The following is a 22,975-nucleotide window of genomic DNA, read 5'->3' on the forward strand; positions in this document are numbered from 1 at the left end:
GTGGCGCAGTGTAGCGGGTACAGCGGTTATCGTGAGATAACCGGATTAAGCAACGCCGAGCGTGGCTGCTGCTTGGATGGATGACCGCTGAGCGATCCTGTCCTTGCAAGCAGCCCGCCTGCCCGGCCATTGGTGGTGGTTCGGAAGTCACTGTTAAGCCGTTGGTCCCCAGGTTAAGTGTTAGAGAGGGCTTCTTAGCCCTAACTTCGCCTGGTAAAATAAGACATTACTTTACTTTACTTTACTTTTTTAACTTTATAAAATCCTGTTATGGAGAATGAATGGTATTAGATTACAAAAATATTAAACACTTCCGGTTTTATAGGAATGTTTTTCTAAGGATGGAAAGCCAAATAAAAGTAATGATAAAATCTATTGCACCCCAAGGAAGGATGGATAGCGTATTGGAGGTGGTTTAATTGTTAGAAATTCTTATTATTTAATTTAGTGTGTTTATTTATTTTTTCTTATAGTGATAGATTGTAAAAAATATTAAATAAAACAGTCTTTAACTTTCAGATTTTTATTCATAGTTGGTTTTTTATTGATCAGAAAAAAAAACAAAGTATTAATAATCATTTTTTTTAACTCGCACCAAAGGTGGGAATCAGCTTTAAATCAACCATCCAGTAGATCACAACGAAATAAAAATGGTAAGTTAAGAACACTAAAGGTCATCGTGTGCATTGCCTAACTGTTTAATTCCGAACCGATCGAAATGTCAAAACTGGAAACAAGCTTTGCCAAGTTTAGAAACTGAATAAATTGAAAAATGTCAGCTACACAATATTTCATTCTTGTAGCTCGCCAAATGGTCGACTGCGTCATAATAAAGTTCGAGATTTACATCTATATTTCGCTGTGGCAGGGATTGGCTTGTTTGGCCGTCGAGTGCAGTACAAGTGCTTGTGAGTGTGGAGCGGGGTGATGAGGAGGGGGGGGATTGCCGCGGTCATAAACCCCGAGTGTAAGCCAAAGCACATGAACAGTACAACACACTGCTAGTACAGTGGACATAACTTTAGTGTAAGCTATCTACGCCTGGCTCTTCGCCAGCAGTCACTGCCTACTGGATTTGTGACGGTGGAGGTGTATTCTGGTAGGGAACTGCAGCTTGCAGAACAGGGACCAGAATTTGTATTTGGTAGAGGGTCAACTCAGATTATCATATATCATATTATAATCATATGGGATTATCATATGGGAACAAGTATTTTTTACTATTACATATTAAAGATACTAAATGTTTGAAATGCTTAAATAAAAAGAAATTGTTGAATGGATGGACTAAAAGGAACACGTTTAACATAATATGATTAAATTGGGTATTTACTTATGAACTTGATTAATTACGGTGTACTTATTTATTATTCTGCGTTGGATAACGAGACATAGTGGCTGTTTATCTTGGTTCTATTTATAAATACTTGATTCATTAATACTAATGTTTATTAATCAAGCAGGCAATTCATAACACCACTTATTTAATTTGACTTTGTAGTGAAGTTTACTAGAACTAATCATTGGTGGAAAACTTTATTGTTTTTCTAAGACGGTTTCGGGAGGGGGACTTGGTCACTTCGAGTAAGCCACCGTTACGGAAGTTCAGCAATGCATGGTAGTAAGTCATTTAGGAGGTTCGAATCCCTTATTTATTTCATAGTTTTTTTGTCACTTGGATATTAAGGTTTTTAGAGAATGCTCAAATTTACACGCTAATGAACGGAGCACTCACAATAATTTCACGCATAATTTTTACCGGGTGGAATTTTAAAAAAACTGTTCGTTTTGCGTTTGTTTCAACATCGAGGTATTCATTTATTCGACTTTTCAAGAGCAGCAGTCAGAAAGTGAGTACTAAAAGAGCTATCTCTTTGTTGAATATTTTATAATTTTGTATCTTTGTATCTTTAATAATCAGCAAAATATTACTGCAACTCTTGATTTAAATCTGTGTCATTTTCGCGTCTTCTGGAAGCTGTAACAAAACCTTCCGCAAAAAATATTTTCGTAAGCAGTGCATATGGAAATATGAGATTTTCAGCATCGCCGACGATGAATTTGCTCATCATGAATGTAAAATACAACAATTCTATGTCTATAATATATTTATTTTCAATTTTTTTACTAACTTTACAGTACATGCTCTATATTCGCTGAGCTTGCTGAATTAGTTACATCCGCTTCAAAAGTGATCAACAATAAAGGATTTAAAAAGTAGCAAAGCCCTGGGGAAGATGTTAATCCCGGCAGCTGCCAGACGAGGGGCTTTTTCTGACCCACGATGAAGACCGGGACATTTCACGGTCCGGTGTCCCCTGTCTCCCCCGGGCACGTGGGAGGGAACGGCGGCCAAGGGGTGAGCGGATGACGGGTTCAAAGTGAACTCTGCTGACTGCACGGCAAAGCGATGTGGATTAAAACCTCAGGTGTGGCGTAGCACACCCTTTGTCCCACAACTTTACTGCCGTAGCCAACACCGTACACCTCGGGTTTCATTAGGCCTTTATTTAGAACACTCGCATTTCTCTCTAAAGGCCTCTTTAAGCCTCTTGTTGTCGTTTATGGTTTTGTTCAGGTTCCACTAACGCTGTTTAACGCCAGCGTCGAGTGTTTGCTTAACAAGCTGTGTCGAGGTGTTAAAATTAAAAACAACTCGAGTTTTATACGGTTATAACCTAGTGTTATTTTTTTATTTTTGAACCGTTCCAATCACAATGTACGGTTCTTATACATTTATATAGCAATACTTTTGTGTTTAATATGAAAATATGCGCATGTTATATATTACGACAATTTTTATTCGATAATATTTTTCGTTATATTAGTTACACAATACAACCAAAGCTGTGTAACTAATCTAATCGAAGATAATACTACGTAACAAATTTCACTATAAAAGGCTGTTTGTCCATGTTGTATTCTTGTGTAATGTATTTCCTTTTATTTATATCTCAGTTATTTGTGTTAACAAATCCTTATGAATATTTGTGTCATAATTCATTGTAAAGTGTGTATAGAAGATGTAGTTTATGTTTTGATCACCATTTCATGTTGTATTATGCGTTATGCATTCAAAGTATTGAAAAATGCTTTTGAGAACAAATCAATCTTTAGATAAAATATGTAGGCTATATAGCGAGTTTTTTCAAAGACCCGGAGATATATTGGTTATGCTCTAGATATGCAACAGAATTCTTGTATTGGAATAATTTAAATTAAGGATTGTTCTTTCATTATTTGTTATAAATACTTTGTGCTAAGGTTAGGATTACCAGGTTGTCAGATTATAAAAAATTATGAATGGTCCTTAGAATCTGTTGTAAAATATTAACCGTCTGTAAACTTATAACGTGATTGAATACAATTGATAAATGTAGTTAAAATTTGACTTAATTTTTAAACAATGTTCGGTAAATGGATTATGTATAAGTGCTCATTAACTACTTAGAGCGATGGAATTGTCAATCGTGTTTCTACAAGTTAAATACAGGCTCCGCGCCGCACCTACAGTATAATAAGAGTCCGCCATTAGAATTCAAACGATGCTCACACCATGTCGGCCTAATTTTAAAAGCGCGGTTTCTTTGACGTGGCAACCGCATCTTCCCTCTCTCTCTCTCTCTCTCTCTCTCTCTCTCTCTCTCTCTCTCTCTCTCTCTCTCTCTCTCTCTCTCTCTCTCTCTCTCTCTCTCTCTCTCTCTCTCTCTCTCTCTCTCTCGCTGTGCCTTGGTCGAGACGAGCGGCGGCGCGGCGTTTACATATAAATTGGATATTCACTAGGATAATCAGCCGCCCGGGGCTAGTGTGAATGTGTGTATGTGTACGTGTGTGCTTTTGATTTTTGCTCTTTGTAAGCCATTCAACACTTATAATGCTGTATAAGTGAGGACATTGTGATGTCAGATGCTAGAACTTACAAAATATACAACTATATAAATGTACAAGATCATACAATTAGTAAGTGTGTAATTGACTACACATCGTCCGGAGGAGCGTGGCCCCTTGAGAATTATACACTCTTTACCCTCTAAAACACACACTAATACGGCTAGTCACCCCAACTCTACTAACTGCCTTCCCTGTCATCAACCATGTGTGTCTTACAGAAACTGTTTTTTATACTGAAAGAATTTAATGAAATAAATATACTTCATGAAAATGTCTCAACATGTCTTAAGTGTCACACATTGAGGTACTGGAATGATGATTTTAGCATAGTCTTATACATGTAAAATTAGCTTTACCACACCAAAACTAATTATATAAATTATTGTTATGAATGTGTGTGGCCTTCGAAGAAACGTGACAACCAACCTTAGGTTTTTTTTAACTTTAACTTTACATATTTATGGTCGGAAATATCAGTATCGAGCCTTATAACAGTTAAATTTTAAGAATGTTGTTCTGAATGAGATTTGGGTTTTAAATCTGCGTTATCTTTTAAGGATGGAATCCTTCTCCTGTTGATTCTTTCAATTGCCTGGATAAACGTCACAAAGCAGGAAGGTAGGCCGTACAAAATCTGGAATGAGTTATACTTATAACGCCCGTAACGTTATTAATTAAGATTGGGACGGACCGTACTCTACCGTCGCGTCGTTTGACACCAATTATTTTCTGTTTGTATTTGACGGCCGCGTTGGTGGGAGGGGAGGGGTAAAAGGCGTGAGATGCGCGTGACCGCGTCAATAGACCATAATCATAATTAATTCAAATTCGATGCAGAGCTGTGGAAGCACAAGGCGGCGGCGTACTAATTGAGTCGAATAATGGAGCATGGACGGCCTCGGTGGTGAGGTGGAACAGATTTGGCTGACTGACAGCCTGTCACAACTGCCTGCTAGCTAGCTGACCACGTGGTCGATTGTCCTGAGGTGGGGAGGGGGATTACGTCCTGTGGGAAATGTGACAACGACAAGAAATCAGTTATAGAGCTTCCCTGATTTTTGTGCTGGAGGGTACCTATCCGTGCAGAAACACTTCCAGCCATTTGTTTTAAAGTAAATCGGCACTATTATAGTACTTTCATAAAGTTACTGTGGCTAAACAAGAAAGCCAAAGCTCATTGCCCCTTTCCAGGCCACATTGTATTCATATCTAAAGAATATTAACCTATGAACTAGAAGTTCTATAAATTTATTGAATGAGCCTATATAATTTTTTGTTGTCTTAGCTGCCTTTATTTTAAAAACCGAACTTGTGAGAACACTTCACGTCATATTATATTTGTCATTTGACTGATTAAGTCTTAGCTGATTGTACAACAAAACAACAAATTATTTACGTGTATGAAGATTTAAGTGTTTGATAAACGACGAGTTTGTCATACTTGTAGATCCACATCTACAACATCCGAACACTGATCAAACGAGATCTTCATACTCGTATGTCCACTTCTGCATCATCCGAATACTGAGCAGACGAGTTTGTCATACTCGTAGATCCACATCTACAACATCCGAACACTGATCAAACGAGATCTTCATACTCGTATGTCCACTTCTGCATCATCCGAATACTGAGCAGACGAGTTTGTCATACTCGTAGATCCACATCTACAACATCCGAACACTGATCAAACGAGATCTTCATACTCGTATGTCCACTTCTGCATCGTCCGAATACTGAGCAGACGAGTTTGTCATACTCGTAGATCCACATCTACTACAACATCCAAATACTGATCAGAGGAAATTATTAAACCCTACACATAGATCCCAACTGGACCAATAACATCTGCATTATACTAGATAGTCTTACTCGTAAATTCTCTTCGACAACATGTAAACTCAGACGAGAACTTATACTGGAAGATCCACATCAACAACACCCAGTGAACATATTCTATGGCCGACTGGATCGTATTTAAAGAAGTCCGCCCGTTATTGACTAGGACGGTATCTGTGCTCAACACCTCACTGCGTATAAATAGAAATAAGATTTCATTAAGATTAGGCTTTGAGTGCTCTACGCATCTGCTCTCCGACCCCTCGAAATGGAAAATAATAGAGATTATTTACGAGATCATAACCGCCGCACCGCCCCCTCCCCTTCCCCGCCGCTTATGCCGTTATTACAAATTAGGAGGGCAGCAAAATACGTTTTTTGATTGCAAATATTCTGGATTCCACGTTGTGGGGTAAACTTTAGTAATTCAATTTTGCATTTCTTCAGATAAAGCTCCGCCAATATAGAAGACCTTAATATTTATTCTATTCGCTTAAGACTCGTTTATTTGTGTCTTCTTAAAATATAACAGTGGCAATACTGCAATATAATATTATAGAGATATATAATATAGTTCCTTTTTGGGATATAAAGATTGAATATTGTTTATAAGTAGTATTTTTTAAGGTCAACAGAGTTTTTTTATATCGCAAAGCTACAGTTCGTACCATTAAAGTAACTCCCTCATAAAAGTTTTAATTACTGACCAGATAAATATAATTGGTATCTGTAATTACTCTATTTAATGGGATAAAGACGTTTCTTTTTAGAATAGTGCATTTCCGCATGTATAAGCAATTTACAACCTTGTTAAATTTACTATTGCTTAATTCTCTCTTGTGTAGTAATTGATTTGTTGTATCTCCAACCGAAATACTTAGAATACTAATTATCGACTTAGGCTTAATGCCATGTCTAGTAGTTTAATTTAACCTTCCACGTCAGTATATTTTTTCTTCTCTTGTCGTTTCCTAGCATAATGCTATCCCCAGTATATTCTATATTTTGTTACTGTTAGTAGTAGATGCATAGTGATTTAATGTTTGTGATTGACTAACTTAATTACAATCCACAGCTCCTATGAAATTACAATTTGTTGTTTTATATTTAGCCCCTCTGGTTCTTCACACTCTTTGTAACTGTTGTGATCAAGAAGCTATCCTTATAAATCTTTCTCTATACGATACTATTAATTTAACATGGCAGCCAGAGTGCTTACTCAATAAAGACCTTCGACGCTGCTGGAGGTAACGTAATGCTCATGAACAGCGAGGCGACGGAGCGTGTAGGCGCACAGATCACGACTGGAGTTCTTCCAGCTCCAGCGAGCTGTCGCACAGCGCAGCGCGCTCAGGCGCTGAATGGAGCCTATTATGACTGGGCCATTAGTACAGTCACGGCGCAGGCGCAGACGCTTGATTGACAGCCGCACTGCGCAGGCGCTCTTTACACTACACGGTACGTCATCCGGCGTAATTGCTTTGGTGGGAATTCTTTGCCCTTATGTAACTAATAAAGTTTCGTGGAGGGTGGGTTTTTTTAATTGTTGAATATAGTCGCACTATTATCTATTAATTGTTTAAATAATTACTTTTAACGTTTAAACAAAAGCCTTAATACTTTCATGATACGAGTATTACGTTTACATGAGTTTTTGTATTTTTTTTATTAATTTAGTTGTACTCTAAATGAATAGGCAATAGTAAATAACGTAATCAATACTATACTCTACGCATGTCAGAGTAGTGCAAATGTATCATAAGTTATATGTGTTTATTTTAATTCAGCACGTTAAACGGGGGTTCGAATTAAATTATAAGACAGCTTCAAAGTTTATCTAACACAGTAAATATTATCTGCTTTGACCGTTAAGCAAACAAAGAAACTTTCAAGGAGATTTACGTTCTTCAATTTAAACTTTAAAGAAAGTTTTTGACGAAAATCCGCCGTGATGTCTTCAGTGGAAAGGACGTTATTAAATTATTTCCGTTTCCGGCTTATCCGAATTAGTAGGCGGGTTGGGGTGTGAAAGCCGAGACGAAGCCAGGCGAGAGAGAAAGTTTGTCAGCTTGGTGTGATGATTTATACCAGTGTTGCCAAACTTGGCACACAAAATTATCTCTGGGGTTTCTACAGTAGAGAGGGAAGGCGAGGGAAATGTATTCCCCCTGACTGCTTTCATCAAAGGAAAAGTCTGCGTGTTTTCTTGTAACGTCAGTTTCCATCCAACAGAGTAAAATAAGAAAATCAAAGTGAGGAAATATAGTTGCCAGTAAAACCTTGAGTTTACTTCGCTGTGAGGCGGAGTTTGGGATTCTACCAGTTATCATTTATGAGAGTTCTGGGAAAGTACAGAATCGCATCGTAAAATATGTTTCGAGTGCTATATGATTTATTCCAAATTCACACGTATATCAGTTGTTACCTACAAATAATTATTAATATGTTGAGTTCGTTTAAAATGTTATCTTCCTATCAAAACAGCAGTTAGTCAAAACATTCCTCTTATATCATTGCTGAAGCAACGCATTTCTCTGATTTATAGAATGATAAATATTGGTAAGAGGATTGTTATGGGGATTTACCATCAGTAAGTTGAAATACAAAGTTTCGAGAGCTGAAATCTGGCCTCTTCATCAGGTGGATAATTAAAAGAAGACAAGCAATTGAGTAAATAAATCGTTTGTAATGCACCAGTGTGATTGTTCATAACCAACAATTTGCCTGTCAAAGTCAATAACAAACATAATGGAATAATGCTCTAACAAACAAACAAACAAACTGAAAATTTGAACGAAACTGAAAGAAAATATACCTCAAAGAAGTTTGACAACGTTATCAATTTGAATTAGAATAAAAACATGATTCAGGTGAAAATTTCTTCTGAAACGTTAATATTAAATTAATAGTTGTAGTCTTTACAGTCAAATTGTAAACCCAACTCAGTTTTTGTAGTGTCCAAACGAGTCTGTAGTAATAGTGACATCGGAAAGAAACTGGCAGAAAAATTTGAATATATATATAATTTAAGGGTCTATTAAGTTCTTTAAATTTCAAGTACATGGTGACCACGTACCTGAAATTTAATACTTAATTCGTAATAGTAATCTCATGACTGCTAGATCATTAAGACCTTCTATCTTTCTGTGATATAAAGAAATTTCTTGTTTTGTACATAAACTGTGGGGCGGATTTGTAATGGGAATTTTGCTATTGCGTGCCAATCAGTTTGATATTATCAATAACTCATTAGTACACACTATCAATATTAGTGATTTATTAATTTGGAGCCCCGTGAGACTACAGTTTCTCTGGTCGGAATGTACTGAGTCGCTGACTAGCCCCTCCAAGTCGTTGTTATTCAAAACTACACATTTATATATATATTTCAACAGTCATGATAAATTTTGGTCATGTTCATGTTCCAGTTGCCGTACTCGATATCGACAACTGTGTCTAACCCCGAGGCCCTGGCGGCGCCAATACTCAACGTCAGTGACCACGGCACTGTACCCACGCACACGCAGACGTTCGCTGTGGAGTTGCCGTGTACGGGTACCGTGGCCGCAGAGGTGGACGTCCTCATTTCCATCAACGTCACCCTCAACCGCGCCACCAACAATGTCACCCGCCTCAACTTCAAGAGGATCAAGATCTGCCTGAGGGGGCCTCCCACACGTTAGTATTTGTGGATTGGATACTATTTTATCATCGTTCTTAAACTGTAAAAGACGTCTTTTCTAGAGATTAACCCTGGTACTCTTAGTCATTCTTTCTTATATGGCAGGTTATTTTTGAGTATACTATAAAAATGTTGTATAAGAAATACATTTTTACTATAAATTTATATTTGTAATACATTTTTTTCAGGAGGATGTGGAAATGATTATGGTATAAAAACATTATGAATAATCCATAAAAATATTATTATTATTTAATATGATATAAGGTGGTGGGATTGCACCTGGTAAAGTGTAAAAATGTAATAAAGATAAAAAATGGGTGCATGTCAGATCGGCTTCATAATGTTTATTGCCAGTTCCAAGGTTTAAAACCTCCGTTTTCAAGTATGGTATTAATTTAGTGGCTTATTTTTTTTATTTTAAAGGAATGCACAACTTTTTTGTACACATCGTTGTTTAATAGGTTTATATAAAGGACTAAAATGAGGATTCAATTTGAGTTTAAATCTTACTTCCTCCATTTATTAAATGCCTTTTCCATAAAACTTAAATGGTAAGCTCAAGAAAAGTAGCCTAATTTTAAAATTGATTAATAACCAACTTGTCTTGGCGATAATATTTGCCTAGTTGGTAAGCTTAACAATCTGAAAAAGTTAAAAAAACAAAATTGTTTTTTAATTATTCAGTAGTAAAGATATAAAGCAATTACAGAGTTTCGCTATGTAAGTGCACAACCTAGCACTCTTACATTATTGTCTTACCTTTTGTAAATGTGGGTGACCTACATTTATTTCTCTTCTACAAAGGTGTTTTTTTATGCTAATGGACCACTATGCAATAAATCTTCTGCACGAGATTTGCCTTAATTTATCTTCTAATGTGTGGACGATGGAAACACTGAGGATATTTCTTCTAAAACCTGTTTATAATGATTAATATAGACAGAACGTAGCTTTAAGTTTTTAATCTCATTAATTTAGTACATAATTTCTTTTTGTACAGTGGTTCAATCTCTAATTGGTACTTATGTTCTCATTGTTTTTGCAGACGTATCCTCGCAGAGTGAGAGCGAAGTTGTTGTGGGTCGCACAGAAACTGAGGCATCCTCCGCACTCTACGTCGCAGTCAGCTGTGCTTGTGCACTGGTCACAGTGTTTGCCATTGCGTTACTAGCATGCTATCTGCGCAACAACAAGAGCAGGAGACACGGGGACATGCTTCAGTGAGTATGCTTTTAGTGATTTGTTGGTAAACTTCCTTCACTAAAGAGATCAGGAGTGAAATAGTGTATGATTCCTTATTCTCATGGCCATTTATTTGGCTTAGATTTGACTAAATACTGAGAAATCTTTGATGATTGGCTTTCGTCCCTATTGAAGTCAATCAGATATAAGTTCAGGAGTTGGTAACATATCAGTTATGGAATCTGGAACCATGTGTTTTTATACATGCATATAGATTTTGTAGAGATATATTCTCTTTATTTTGTTCTACTCTTAATTCTCATGTGCAGAGCTGTAAAAGACCAGAAAATATCTTCTTTTTGGAAGTACAAAAACACTGAAACGATTATAACTTAGATCTTGATAATATATCAACTGCATGTCAGTCCAGAAATGCATTAATCCACAAAAGCTTGTTAAACAAGTGTATGATTTTAATGAATTAATTTAGATTATCTCAGTGAAGAGCTTTTGATTGGTCATAGTTATCAATGTGAAAAGGTTGAATAAGTACAGATTTAGAATTGAAATGAGGTTATAATGCAACATTCATAGATAAAAGATTAAATGCTTGTCATAACAGTTCAATAAATAAACTTTAAATTAGTTTGAAAGGTCATAAGCTATCTATTTTAGTAGTAAGTGGACAGTTATCTGTTTACATGGAAGTATTATTGTATATCTGATGTCGTTAATTAAAATTTTTACCAGAAATATTTGGATATTAATTTAAAAAAACTGGGAGAAGTTTTAGAAAATTATTGTTATAATCTTGTTATTAGCTTGAAAAAATGTATGAACCTATTTAAACAGGCTTTAAAAAATCTGTTTGAATCTCTTCACTCTGCTTTCTTTTGTTCTCCAGATTAGTTTCTTTACTGAAACTAGGTTTATTTTTATAATATGTCATAACCCAAAATAATAGAGCAAGATGTAATTTGTGAATGTGTATAATTTATAAAGCTACATTATTAACATTAGAATTTTCATTTAAATGAATATTGTTATGTGTTTATTATTATATAATGCTGTTCTTATTCATAAGTATTTTAAAATTCATTATGATAAGTCGAGATATCATCCACTACCTTATCTTAAAATTGGTTGGAAAAATGTAAAGCATTTATTTGATTTGCATGCACAAGACGCATGAACTTTATTTTTTTTCTTACAAAATAGAGGATTTTTTGTAGAAGCTAGAATATTTGTTTGGTAGACTAAAATCTCTTAACAAGAGAGATTTACAGATTCAATAATTTGATGTTATATATTGACCTGATTAATAATTGAGGTGATTGTACTTGCAGAGAGTCTCGTAATGGAAGCAACTGCAGTGCACAGGGTCTAGCGCCTGCGCCTGTGGTGATGTCAGGATCTCTCACCTCTCGCAGACCGAGCTACACCAGGCTAGACCATTGCGACCGAGCCAATGATCTCCAGCACAGGATAGCTCAGCTGACCATCCAGAGGTACGTCCGAGCCGAGTTATCTACTTTGTACTTTGTAGGTTATCATGGGTGAGATCCAGCTTATAAACAAAAACACTGCTCCTATAGAAAACTTTCAGAATGAAGCAATTTGCCAAAATAATAATTATTAGTCAGTTAAGGGGTAAACTGCAAAGAATCCAAATATTCAGTTACAACCTGTTAATGAGAGGAAGTTTTTCAAGTCTAATTCAGATTGCAATACAGCATTGCTTCATGCTGTTTACAAGTGTATATAACCACAATTGCTGAGAAATCGCTATTTTTATTGATCAGCCATAAACATTTATTGTTTTATAGCCATGTTTATGTAATATTTTACCAAAAATCTAAGACTGCTTCCACTTTTTATTTTTATTTCAGAATCTCAAAGTTATTTAACGTTATTAAACAATATTATTTTTGTACAACTAGATTAAAAGTTAAAGGTAGTGTGACATTCCTAGACATTAGTCTAATCCACAAGAATGATGTAATGTTGAAGTTGTGTGAATATGTATGTAAAACCCTAATATCTTATATGCAATAATATAATCTTATACTTTTAAAATAATTTTCAAGACATATGAATGTTGCAAGATTAAAAATCGTAATAAGTGTTATAGTTACTAACTTCCACAAATTCAACGTCACTGATTTCCCATTTGGTTGCATACGTACCACAATTAATCAGATTAAAAAGAGAGTCTAATGAGTAGTTCAAACAGTCCAAACCTCTCAGAATAATAAGCCCAGCTCTTCAGTCACTACACTGATTATTTCACTACAATGGTGTATCCACAGCTCAATGAAACGTCAAGGGAATACCATTGTGCGTCGAGCCATGCGTACTTGCGGTAATTGAAATTTGGTAAATGAAGTTCCAGTTACTGGTGTATTGTGTTTAGTTCCAACACAAATAATGTTCACTCGTAGTTAAGTTGTAATGTGCTTCATTATTGCAACAGTTTTTTACGAGCAAAAGATCAAATTGACAATAAGTTTTTAGGAGAAAAAAATATCAACTAATAAAGATAATATCACAAAATACTTTTGGTTAGGTATTACTCATCTAGTTATTGGCTGAGTTTAGCGAAATGTCATCTGTAAACATAGTGTAGTGAGAAAAACCAATTTGGTTGCGTAATGGTCCGTTTTGATTCATCTATTGGATGTGGGTCCCATGTTACGGTAACAGAGGCTAATATGAAAGCTGTTAAGGCAATGTATACACATTCAGAATATTCAGAAAAGACTTTGGTAAGCAATCAAAGTAAGTAGAAATCTACATGTTTAAATTTTGTATAAAGACTCAAACGTAATGATAAAGAATGAGCTATATATAAAGCCTTTAATGGATGTGATATATGATATAAATAAAGAGAGAAGCTTATTATACTGCACATAACATTTATTTAATACAAATTCCATATTTATTTCAGAATCAAATGCAGCTAATGTGCTCATTAAATAGTCATTATATTCATTTTGAAACATTGACTTTGTGTGCTCTTTGCATAATAAAAGTTTAAATAAATACATATAATAGTCACTGTAAACATACAATTATAGAAGGTAATAAACAAAATCTTGACAATTTTGTTTTGCTAACGAAGATTTTGAGTTATTGAGAGGATTGGGTGCTATTTGTATTCCTAGTATAACTAAATTTAGGAACCAAGTAAACCATTTAATATGGTAACCTTTCTCTGCTCAAAAATCATTAGTTAAACATAACTGTTGCCTGTATTATTTATGCCTTCACTCAAGCTCTCATTGTTCCTATACTGTCATAAACAAATAAAAGTAAATTAAATACTATTCGTGGTTACCAGGTGCCGAGTAAGGTTACGCAGCGTGCTGCTGGAAGGCACGTTTGGTCGTGTGTACCGAGGCACCTACACTGAGGAGGAGGGAGGAGAGGAGGAGGTCCTAGTCAAAACTGTCACAGGTAAGCTGAGATCACAAAAAATATTTTACTGGGTAATCACAAAAGTATTAAATTATGTGGATACTAAATACTTTCATTTGCTCAAATTATTAGTCACCAGTGATAAGTGATTTATGCTATGAAAGATTTGTATCCGTACCCTGGCATTATATCCCATGACATACTAGGGAAAGAAGCTATTTGTTACACCTTAATAAGGATTAAAGATTCTTTAACTCCATACAGAATAAAGTACCTAAAACGTTTGCTTTAATGCTGTAACTGCAAATAATTAATGGAATTCAGAGCTATTAAAATTTTTATAGACATTGGTGTTATTAACAGTGAATAGTGTTTCAGAATATAAACATAAATGTGTGGTGTTTAAAGGTAGGAGAAATCTTGAGTGAACAATGTCACGGGAGGGAAGTTTCTAGCGACCTCAAGAGAGTTGCTGCCATTGCCTCCACCTTCATCTGGTCAAAGTTCTCTGGTTGACAGGGAGATACTTTACTCTCTGGATGTACATGCAGATTTTCTCCATCATACAGTTTTCATAAATAAACTGCAAATGTATTTTCTGAATCACTACTCATTGTAAATAACAATGATGTTTACAATAACCTAATTTCTCAATTTGGCAGCACTTTCTCATTTGAGTAGCAGAGTCTCACTTTTGCTGGAATTTTGGTGTGGCAAATAATTTCCTACAAGTTGTAATTATAACTCTGTTAAAATAACTTTAGTGAAAAATCAATAGAGAGTCATTTATCCAAAACATAATATTATATTTAAGAGTACTTTTTTAACTGTTTAAATTCCACATGTCTTAAAACAGTAGCAGATATTTTCCAATATTTGCATTAGGAACTATTAAAATTAATGTTAATACTTCCAATTCGAGCGTGCTTCATAAACAGTGTAATTAAGTAATCCTTTTAATGTTTCAGACCATGCGTCCAGCATGCAGATCTCACTGTTACTGCAGGAGGGCATGACCATGTACAGTCTCAGCCATAAGAACATCCTATCTGTGCTGGGAGTGTCCATCGAGGACCACACAGCACCCTTCCTCATCTACCCCCACCAGGGGTACACCAATCTCAAAAGGTAGGATACATATATGTGCTATATAACGTAGCTTATGAAAACAAACAGTCTCAAAAAAAGTAAAACGAGTTAAAACTTGTAACACTCTAAGAACCATGCCTTCTATCACATATTCCAATAGCAATCAAGGAATTCTTGCCATTCTCTATTGTTTAAAAAATGATATCTGATAACCAAATTGGATTCTATATAATTGAAGATAAGATACTGAAACAATGAAAAAGAATTAATATATACCAAACCATTTTTGCACAGTTAGTGTGAACAATGTAGTAGGTGCCCTTCGTGGTCAATAAGTACCTTTTTAAAGAAGGAACTTACAAGAGGGAGCTAGTCACAACCAATGAACGCTCAGTGTACGAGCATTTTTCCCACCCCAATAATAGACTATGGAGACATGACTGTAACCGTGTGTTGCAGGTTCCTACAGAAGTGTAAGCTGTGCCCAGAAGGTGTGGCCCACACTCTAACAACACAGGAGGTTGTGGATATGGCTCTGCAAGTCATTACAGGGATGCAGTACCTGCACAAGAAACGTCTTCTGCACAAAGACTTGGCAACCAGAAACTGTGTGTAAGTACTCAGTCACTGTAGCACTTTTTAATCGTAGTTCTCGTTTTTCTTGTCTAGGTGTTGTTCTAGTTATTTATATTTACATTCAAATAGCCTGCAATATTCAGGCCAGTTATACCAGGTTACAAATTCTCTCAATAATTATATTCTCAAAGTATGCGGATATCATTGCATGTAATTTGGCATCTGACTTCAAAGCATGCAATAAATGAGGTTTGTAACAATTAAATTTAACTATTTTCTTCAAAACTTTGTGAACTGTACTTTAGGACATTCAACTCACATCCACGTTTCCGCACATACTTTTCTGGACTTCTTACAAAACTATCTTGAATGTTTTTGACGGTTCCATCTCCTGTTTCTTCTAATAAACCGAATGTTCCTTACATGTCTTATATCATCAATAAATGGTGCGCCTGTCAGAGAGATTTTCATTAAATATTCAACGATATTTACCCTGCTCTAAAGTCACAGTAGAAATTTTGTTAGCCACAATATACGCTGATCTTTTCTTTGCCAATTTACCATGATTAATGTTCTTGTATAAACATTAGTCACAGATGGACAACAGTGGGTAACTCTAATTAAAACAAAATATTATAAAAAAACTGTTTAAAATTACATCCGTTTCATAGACCTGTGGTCAATAATAGAGTAGCTATAATAAATTTAAAATGTGCAAGACGAAGATATTTTATTACTGTATTAGTGTTTTAAAATTGGTGGTTTAGCAGTTATATAAATTTTGTATGATAAAACCAACATACCTGGAGAGGAGCGTAGGAAGTGTTTCATATCCTTTCAGCAGCTATAATTGTTCTAGTACTAGAGCATCTTATCTTGAAATGTGGCAAAAATACCGTCTTTGTATTGTCATAAATTGATTTAAATTTAATTTATGTGATTAAAATACTTACCTTATGTCAGATATAACAATATCTGACACTCTCTTTCTCTTCACATTGTTAATCTGCAACCATAAATTACAAATCCAACTCTTCAAGCTAATTGAGAGCTTATGGAGTAGCTTAATTTTAATTCAATAATCTCTTGAAACGGATCACTGTTGATCACAGATGAATCACTGTTTGAAGGCCAAATGTTCTATCTGTCTCCATTTCAACTTCTAGAATTTGCAGTTTGCTGTAAAACATTCTTCCAAGCTATGCACATTTCATTGAATTTTTTACTCTTCAACATATTTTTTCTCTTCCAATTTTGGGTACATTTATCAATAATAAATTAACAGCCTATTAACTGTGGTTTATGTATGCAGTGTGGATGACAAGTTGAGAGTGCAGATCACAGACAACGCTCTGTCCCGGGACCTGTTCCCAGCCGACTACCACTGTCTCGGAGACAACGAGAACAGACCTGTTAAGTGGCTCTCCATCGAGAGTCTCACCCAGAAGACGTTCTCCACCGCTTCAGATGTGGTAAGTCACAAGTTATCTTCTCAAGTGGCAGAGATTATATGCTCAAATTTATCATCATTACTTCAGATGTTACTTATGCTCGTACATGCAGAGAAGTTTTCTGGATTTTTGGGTTTCAATGGTGAAACTGCACTAGTGTACTATCCAAAGTCTAATATTAATATTCATTACTTTAACTCATATCGTTTCAAAAAAACAATTAAAATCATACTATCCATATCTTAAAGTACCTTATCAACGAAAGATTATTTAAATTCTGGAAATGGTAACATTTATTATCCACCAAACACCAATTGTGACTACTTACATACTAAATACTCATTTAGTGAATTATAATAGAGTGTAACAATTGAAGGAGGTTACTTGTTCAGATCAACTCAAATGGTCCATGGTAATGAGGGAAGATTTACAGTTTTATATTGGAGGCCTAACTATACAACACAGTTAACCTTTAAAATGCAGTTGTACCATTGGAGTTGCTCTAACAGCGGCATATATACAGATTTGTGTTTTCTTACTTAAGTTCATTACTTAACATTTCACAAAAGTTCTGTGAATGTTCATGAATGCATATTATGACTGTCGGAAAGCAAAGTGAAATGTGTGTGAGCCGACAATCAATCATTAACCAGAGTTGTTCTCTATGCATAGTTTTGTACGGTGCTGGCTATACAGCTGCGACTGTTAGCTGATGGCCAGTTGTAACAGCTGAACTTTATTCTAAACAATTTTTTACTATTTAGAGCCAAAACTGTTTTATGCAGCCAAATTTTCTTAAACACTTTAAGGGTTAAAGAATTATTTGAAAGTTTTCAGTTTTGTGTTAAATTTTGCACCTTTTTGTGAGCAATGTACCAATTACATTAAACAGAGAGTAAGTACTTGGTATTTTGCTAAAAATATTAATCAATACAAAACATTACTCTCTTTCTCAATTTATTATTGGTTAAGCAATATCAACCGAGCAAATTATACAATACATGATTCCTATTGTAGCTGTCCTCAATACTGCACACCACAAAAAGAGAGATTTGCGTTTAACTCCACTTCAGTTGCTTCATTCATCCGTGTGCCACAGCAATTTGTTTGATACATTTTATTTTCATAATCCGTACTTCAGTTGAGAAGAGGTTGATCAATTAATAGTTTTACATAAGGGACATAAAATGTAAATATTTAGAAATATCATTAAAATTCTAGAATATCAAGTTATGATCTAAATGATGTGTATGAAATAAATCTGAATATATTTAAATGTGAACAACTTAGGTAGAACTAATTCAAAGTAAATAATATATCCCCCTCTTACACAACTAACTGGTATTTGAATTCCAATGAAATAGAAGAATGGCTGTAGAGTAGAGGGTAATTGAATTTCGATGAAATGGAAGAATGACTGTAGAGTGCAGGGTATTTGAATTTCGATGAAATGGAAGAATGATTGTAAAGTAGAGGGTATTTGAATTTCAATGAAATGGAAGAAAGACTGTAGAGTAGAGGGTATTTGAATTTCAATGAAATGGAAGAAAGACTGTAGAGTAGAGGGTATTTGAATTTTGATGAAATGTAAGAATGACTGTAAAGTACAGGGTATTTAAATTTCAATGAAATGGAAGAAAGACTGTAGAGTAGAGGGTATTTGAATTTCAATGAAATGGAAGAAAGACTGTAGAGTAGAGGGTAATTGAATTTCGATGAAATGGAAGAATGACTGTAGAGTGCATGGTATTTGAATTTCAATGAAATGGAAGAAAGACTGTAGAGTAGAGGATAAACAATTGGAAGTTAACCTTATCATTCAAAGGACAAGACTAGAACTAGTCCACCTGTAGGAGTAAATGTGAGCAAGTTCATATGGTCACATATGCTATAGCAGTCTCCGTTAAGCTTTGAGCATATATGCTGTGTGTTTCATAAACTTGCAGCTTACATTCAGGATTCTTCATAATTTAAAATTCATAGCTCACATGTGTTGATATAAGTTTTTTTATTTTGTATTAGCTTATGGCTATTCTTTAAGAAATTATATATTTAATTTTTTTCAATAACATCAAATTAGTTTACACAATGAAACTTTGGATCAAAGAAGGAAATATAATTGAACTTATATTACATAAACTGATACTAAACAATTTCCTAATAGAAATGTTCACATTCATAGTCATATGTATATTTACACAGTGTTACTGCTTTCTTACAGTGGGCGTTTGGAGTGTTACTATGGGAACTAACGACGTTAGCACAGCAGCCGTATGTGGAGATTGATCCGTTCGAGATAGCAGCCTACCTGCGAGACGGCTACCGACTGGCACAACCTGTCAACTGCCCTGACGAATTGTAAGTTACACAGAAACTATTCATATTCAATAAAAATGTTGTATACTTTACATTTCACCATTTACCTTATTACATGTATGTGAAAACTAAGTGGGATAGTTAAAACTTCAATGGTTCAATTTTTTCAGCCCTATTTTATTCTCAACACTTTTTAAAACACGGCTCAATTAATCAATAGTATTTTACGTACACAGCTTATCTTATAATCAATCAATATATCTAGCTTCATATAATCTGATTAGTTAGGTACAATAATATTGGTATAATTGGAAAATTTAAATATTGAATAAAAAAATCTGTGTTTGAGTAAAAAGCCAACAGTCAAAAATATTAACATAATCTGAAGAAATGAGTTCTTCAATAATTCTATTAAACAATATCATTATAATTAATTAATTCTTTGAAATAAAAGACATAATCTTGTATACTGTCATACTATTTTGAACGATTTCTAGTTTTATCCTTATTGTAAAATGTTTTTCAATTGTTTAATTGTATTCTATTTCTTTTTCTTAGCCAGTTACTAATAACCGTACTTCTATTATTCAGGTTTGCAGTGATGGCGTACTGTTGGGCAATGAGTGCAGACGAGCGGCCGACGTTCTCACAACTACTCGTTTGCTTACAAGAGTTCTACGCTCAGCTTACTCGCTACGTCTAGACCTAGCACTTGCTATCTCTTCCTCCTCCTGTACTTATCGTCATCACTTCCTTTACATTTAGACGTAACTTATACCATAAGCTAGTTATCGTCGTACATAAATTAAATCTGATAAAGCTACCCGATTACATTGAAAGCTAAATACGTATTTTGAGGCCTTTATTTATTTCTTTGACTTCATATTGTATTGTATCACTAGCATGCTTTCGTAAAACAGTTGCTCAATTTTGTCATTACGTACGAAAGGATTCTGTTAGCAAACGTACAAGTGGATACCCGCCTCGTCCTAGTGTTTGGCTTCAAACTACTTGTCAAATCTTTTAATAAGTAATGTGATATTATTTTTAGGATATGAACTTTGTACAAAACAACATTTGTATGATAAATGTTTTCTAAGTGGCTTTTTTGATATATGATTTTACTGTCAAATACCAACATATTTATTTGACAGAGGTAGAATTTTATAAATTATTAATATATTTAAAATAAAAACAAATCAATTTATTTGAATTTTTTGTATAAAAAAAATTAAAATTAGTTATGCAAATAATACTCTTTGTTAGAAAATGTATGATTATTGTTATTATAACTCTTAATCGTGCATGTTATGTAAATAAAACCTTTAGGTGTTCTTTATATATAGGAATAAAGACTGGAATTAGACAGATTTTAAATAACTTTTATCACAATTTTTGTACTAATAACAAAGAAAAGTTACATGTGAATTACTTTAAAAGAATATAGAAATTATAAATTTATATAAAACACTCTTAATGTTGTCAGCTAATTTTTTTATTAACGTTGAATCTGTCTTATGTCATAAGTTTTTGGTGAAACATTTCTTTTTTTGCTTTTTACAAAATCTTAGCAAAATCTGTCTTATTGCTGTGTAAGTAATGTAAATAGTGTAAAGTGTAAAACCCATAATAATCGAGGACTATAGTTGAGTAGCTTTAATGTAAATAAAAAAAACTATCTCAGATCTCAGAGGATTTTGGAGCGAACCTCCGGTGGGATGTACATAAAACTGTACAAATATGTTAGATTAGACGTACAAAGATAGTGATATAGTGTACTCGTTGAATGTAACATACGATTTTGTAATTTTTATATACAATTTTGCTATATTTTTTATCTGATTTAAATCTGCCAACTGTGTTTGTAAAGAAATGTTTTATAAAAGTGACCAAACGATTGCTATTTAATAATTGTATACATATAAATATAGCTGTTAATAAAGTGACTATTTTATAAAAATGTGTTCATTTAATAACCTACATTGACCCTAAATAATTTGGCAAACAGCTTTCTGCTATGCTCACATTGACGCAGTGTATATACGGTTATAGATTCTTTAAAAGTAATAAATGTTTTTACTATCACATAAATACTTTATGAATTGAATTTAATATTTTATGAAATGGTATTCTATTTGATTTATACACATAGTTAACCTTATACCATTTGTGTTTCTTGCATTACCTTTTAAATGCTGCAGTTAGAACTCTGTTATCTCTGTCTATTTGACTAATCAGTTACATTTTCTTTTATTTAATCATCATTCTTCACTTTCTACTATGAATTACTTAAACTTTTGAAAAAGAAGAATGTCAAATCATGACTGCAGGATGGATGATTCAGAAATTCATATGGAAACGTACTGGTTACATCAGATGTGAGAGCAAGCTTGTTGTAAGCAATCCATTGTCAGCAGTTTTGAATGGCACAACTTATGTTAAATGAGGTTTACATTATGTCTCGGTATGTATTGTCATTCACTATACCTTGTCCATACATTACAACAATTTGTTGATACATATCTGTTATATATACACATAAGAGTACCCACACCACGTGTCACATAACAGGCTTTGTTGAGATTACATTAAACATTTCAAGTCTATAGTTTATTTCATTCTCGAGATGTCCTGCTGTCAGATAGGCAGACAGACATCATAAAGAATAGACATTTTTACATCCCCCGCCAGACAGAAAAAGAAATTATGTCAGCCCACTCAGTGGTAGGCTTTGACATACAGCAAAATTCCATCAAAAGCCAAATTCCTTGGTTGGTGATGAACCATCATAGAACTCATTCTTGTCTGTAGAAATAAACTTTTCATGCAACATTTTAAGTCTACAGATGAAATTTTTCTCTTCCACGATATCCACATGACACATTTATATTTTAATTCATTATGTTGGGTTTCTTAGCAGTTTTTGGACAGTCCAAAAGCACATCACCTAAAGATGTATGTGTTGGGATAATTAGACTACATGTTAAAATGCCATTATGATTATTTATAAGACCAATCTAAAAATATTTGCAACACTCGCCCAAATCCTATTGAATGATCTGCACCATTATCAAACCCAATGTTATTTATACTGGGTGATTCAGATAAAAGTGCATATTTTTTCAGGGTTGATAGAGGATGTGAAAACAATTTTTTTTCCAATATACGTGGGGTCACAAATGTTCTGTTTCCGAGAAAGTTGGGAGATTGTGAAATGCTTCCTTATAGACAACACGTAGTGTTTCGTTTGAGATTTGGCCAGAAAAACTCAAAGCTATGGAAACGAAATGAGTTTTTCTCCTTCATTACAAATGAAAGAACCACTTCATGCAAACGAATTAAATTAACAACAATTAAAAATTTCCAGCCCCTCGAGTAATGTGCTTGAACTTTGCTAATACTCAGCCAATCAATATATAGAAGCTATGTATTTTACAAGTGAAAGAATTATGAATTAACAATTAACATCTAGGCAAACAATATAATGTAACCAAAAACTAACAGAGACAAACTGTGGAAATTTACTAGA

At 34.3% G+C, this 22,975-nt stretch overlaps 1 protein-coding gene across 1 annotated transcript in view; it reads left to right on the top strand.

The window, feature by feature from the left end:
- The window catches only part of LOC124362342 (tyrosine-protein kinase Dnt), a 110,704-nt gene extending 89,298 nt beyond the window's left edge, over positions 1-21,406 (top strand). The window contains exons 3-11 of the mRNA XM_046816768.1: positions 9,159-9,408; positions 10,461-10,635; positions 11,944-12,105; positions 13,938-14,053; positions 14,983-15,142; positions 15,563-15,715; positions 16,992-17,151; positions 19,352-19,488; positions 20,038-21,406. Of these exons, the coding sequence (XP_046672724.1) occupies positions 9,159-9,408; positions 10,461-10,635; positions 11,944-12,105; positions 13,938-14,053; positions 14,983-15,142; positions 15,563-15,715; positions 16,992-17,151; positions 19,352-19,488; positions 20,038-20,149 (1,425 nt within the window). The 3' untranslated portion in view covers positions 20,150-21,406. The remainder of the gene's footprint in view (positions 1-9,158; positions 9,409-10,460; positions 10,636-11,943; positions 12,106-13,937; positions 14,054-14,982; positions 15,143-15,562; positions 15,716-16,991; positions 17,152-19,351; positions 19,489-20,037) is intronic.
- Positions 21,407-22,975: the final 1,569 nt, after the last annotated feature.

This window comes from Homalodisca vitripennis, chromosome 5 (assembly GCF_021130785.1).
Source record: "Homalodisca vitripennis isolate AUS2020 chromosome 5, UT_GWSS_2.1, whole genome shotgun sequence".
In the NCBI taxonomy this organism is placed as follows: Eukaryota; Metazoa; Arthropoda; class Insecta; order Hemiptera; family Cicadellidae; genus Homalodisca; species Homalodisca vitripennis.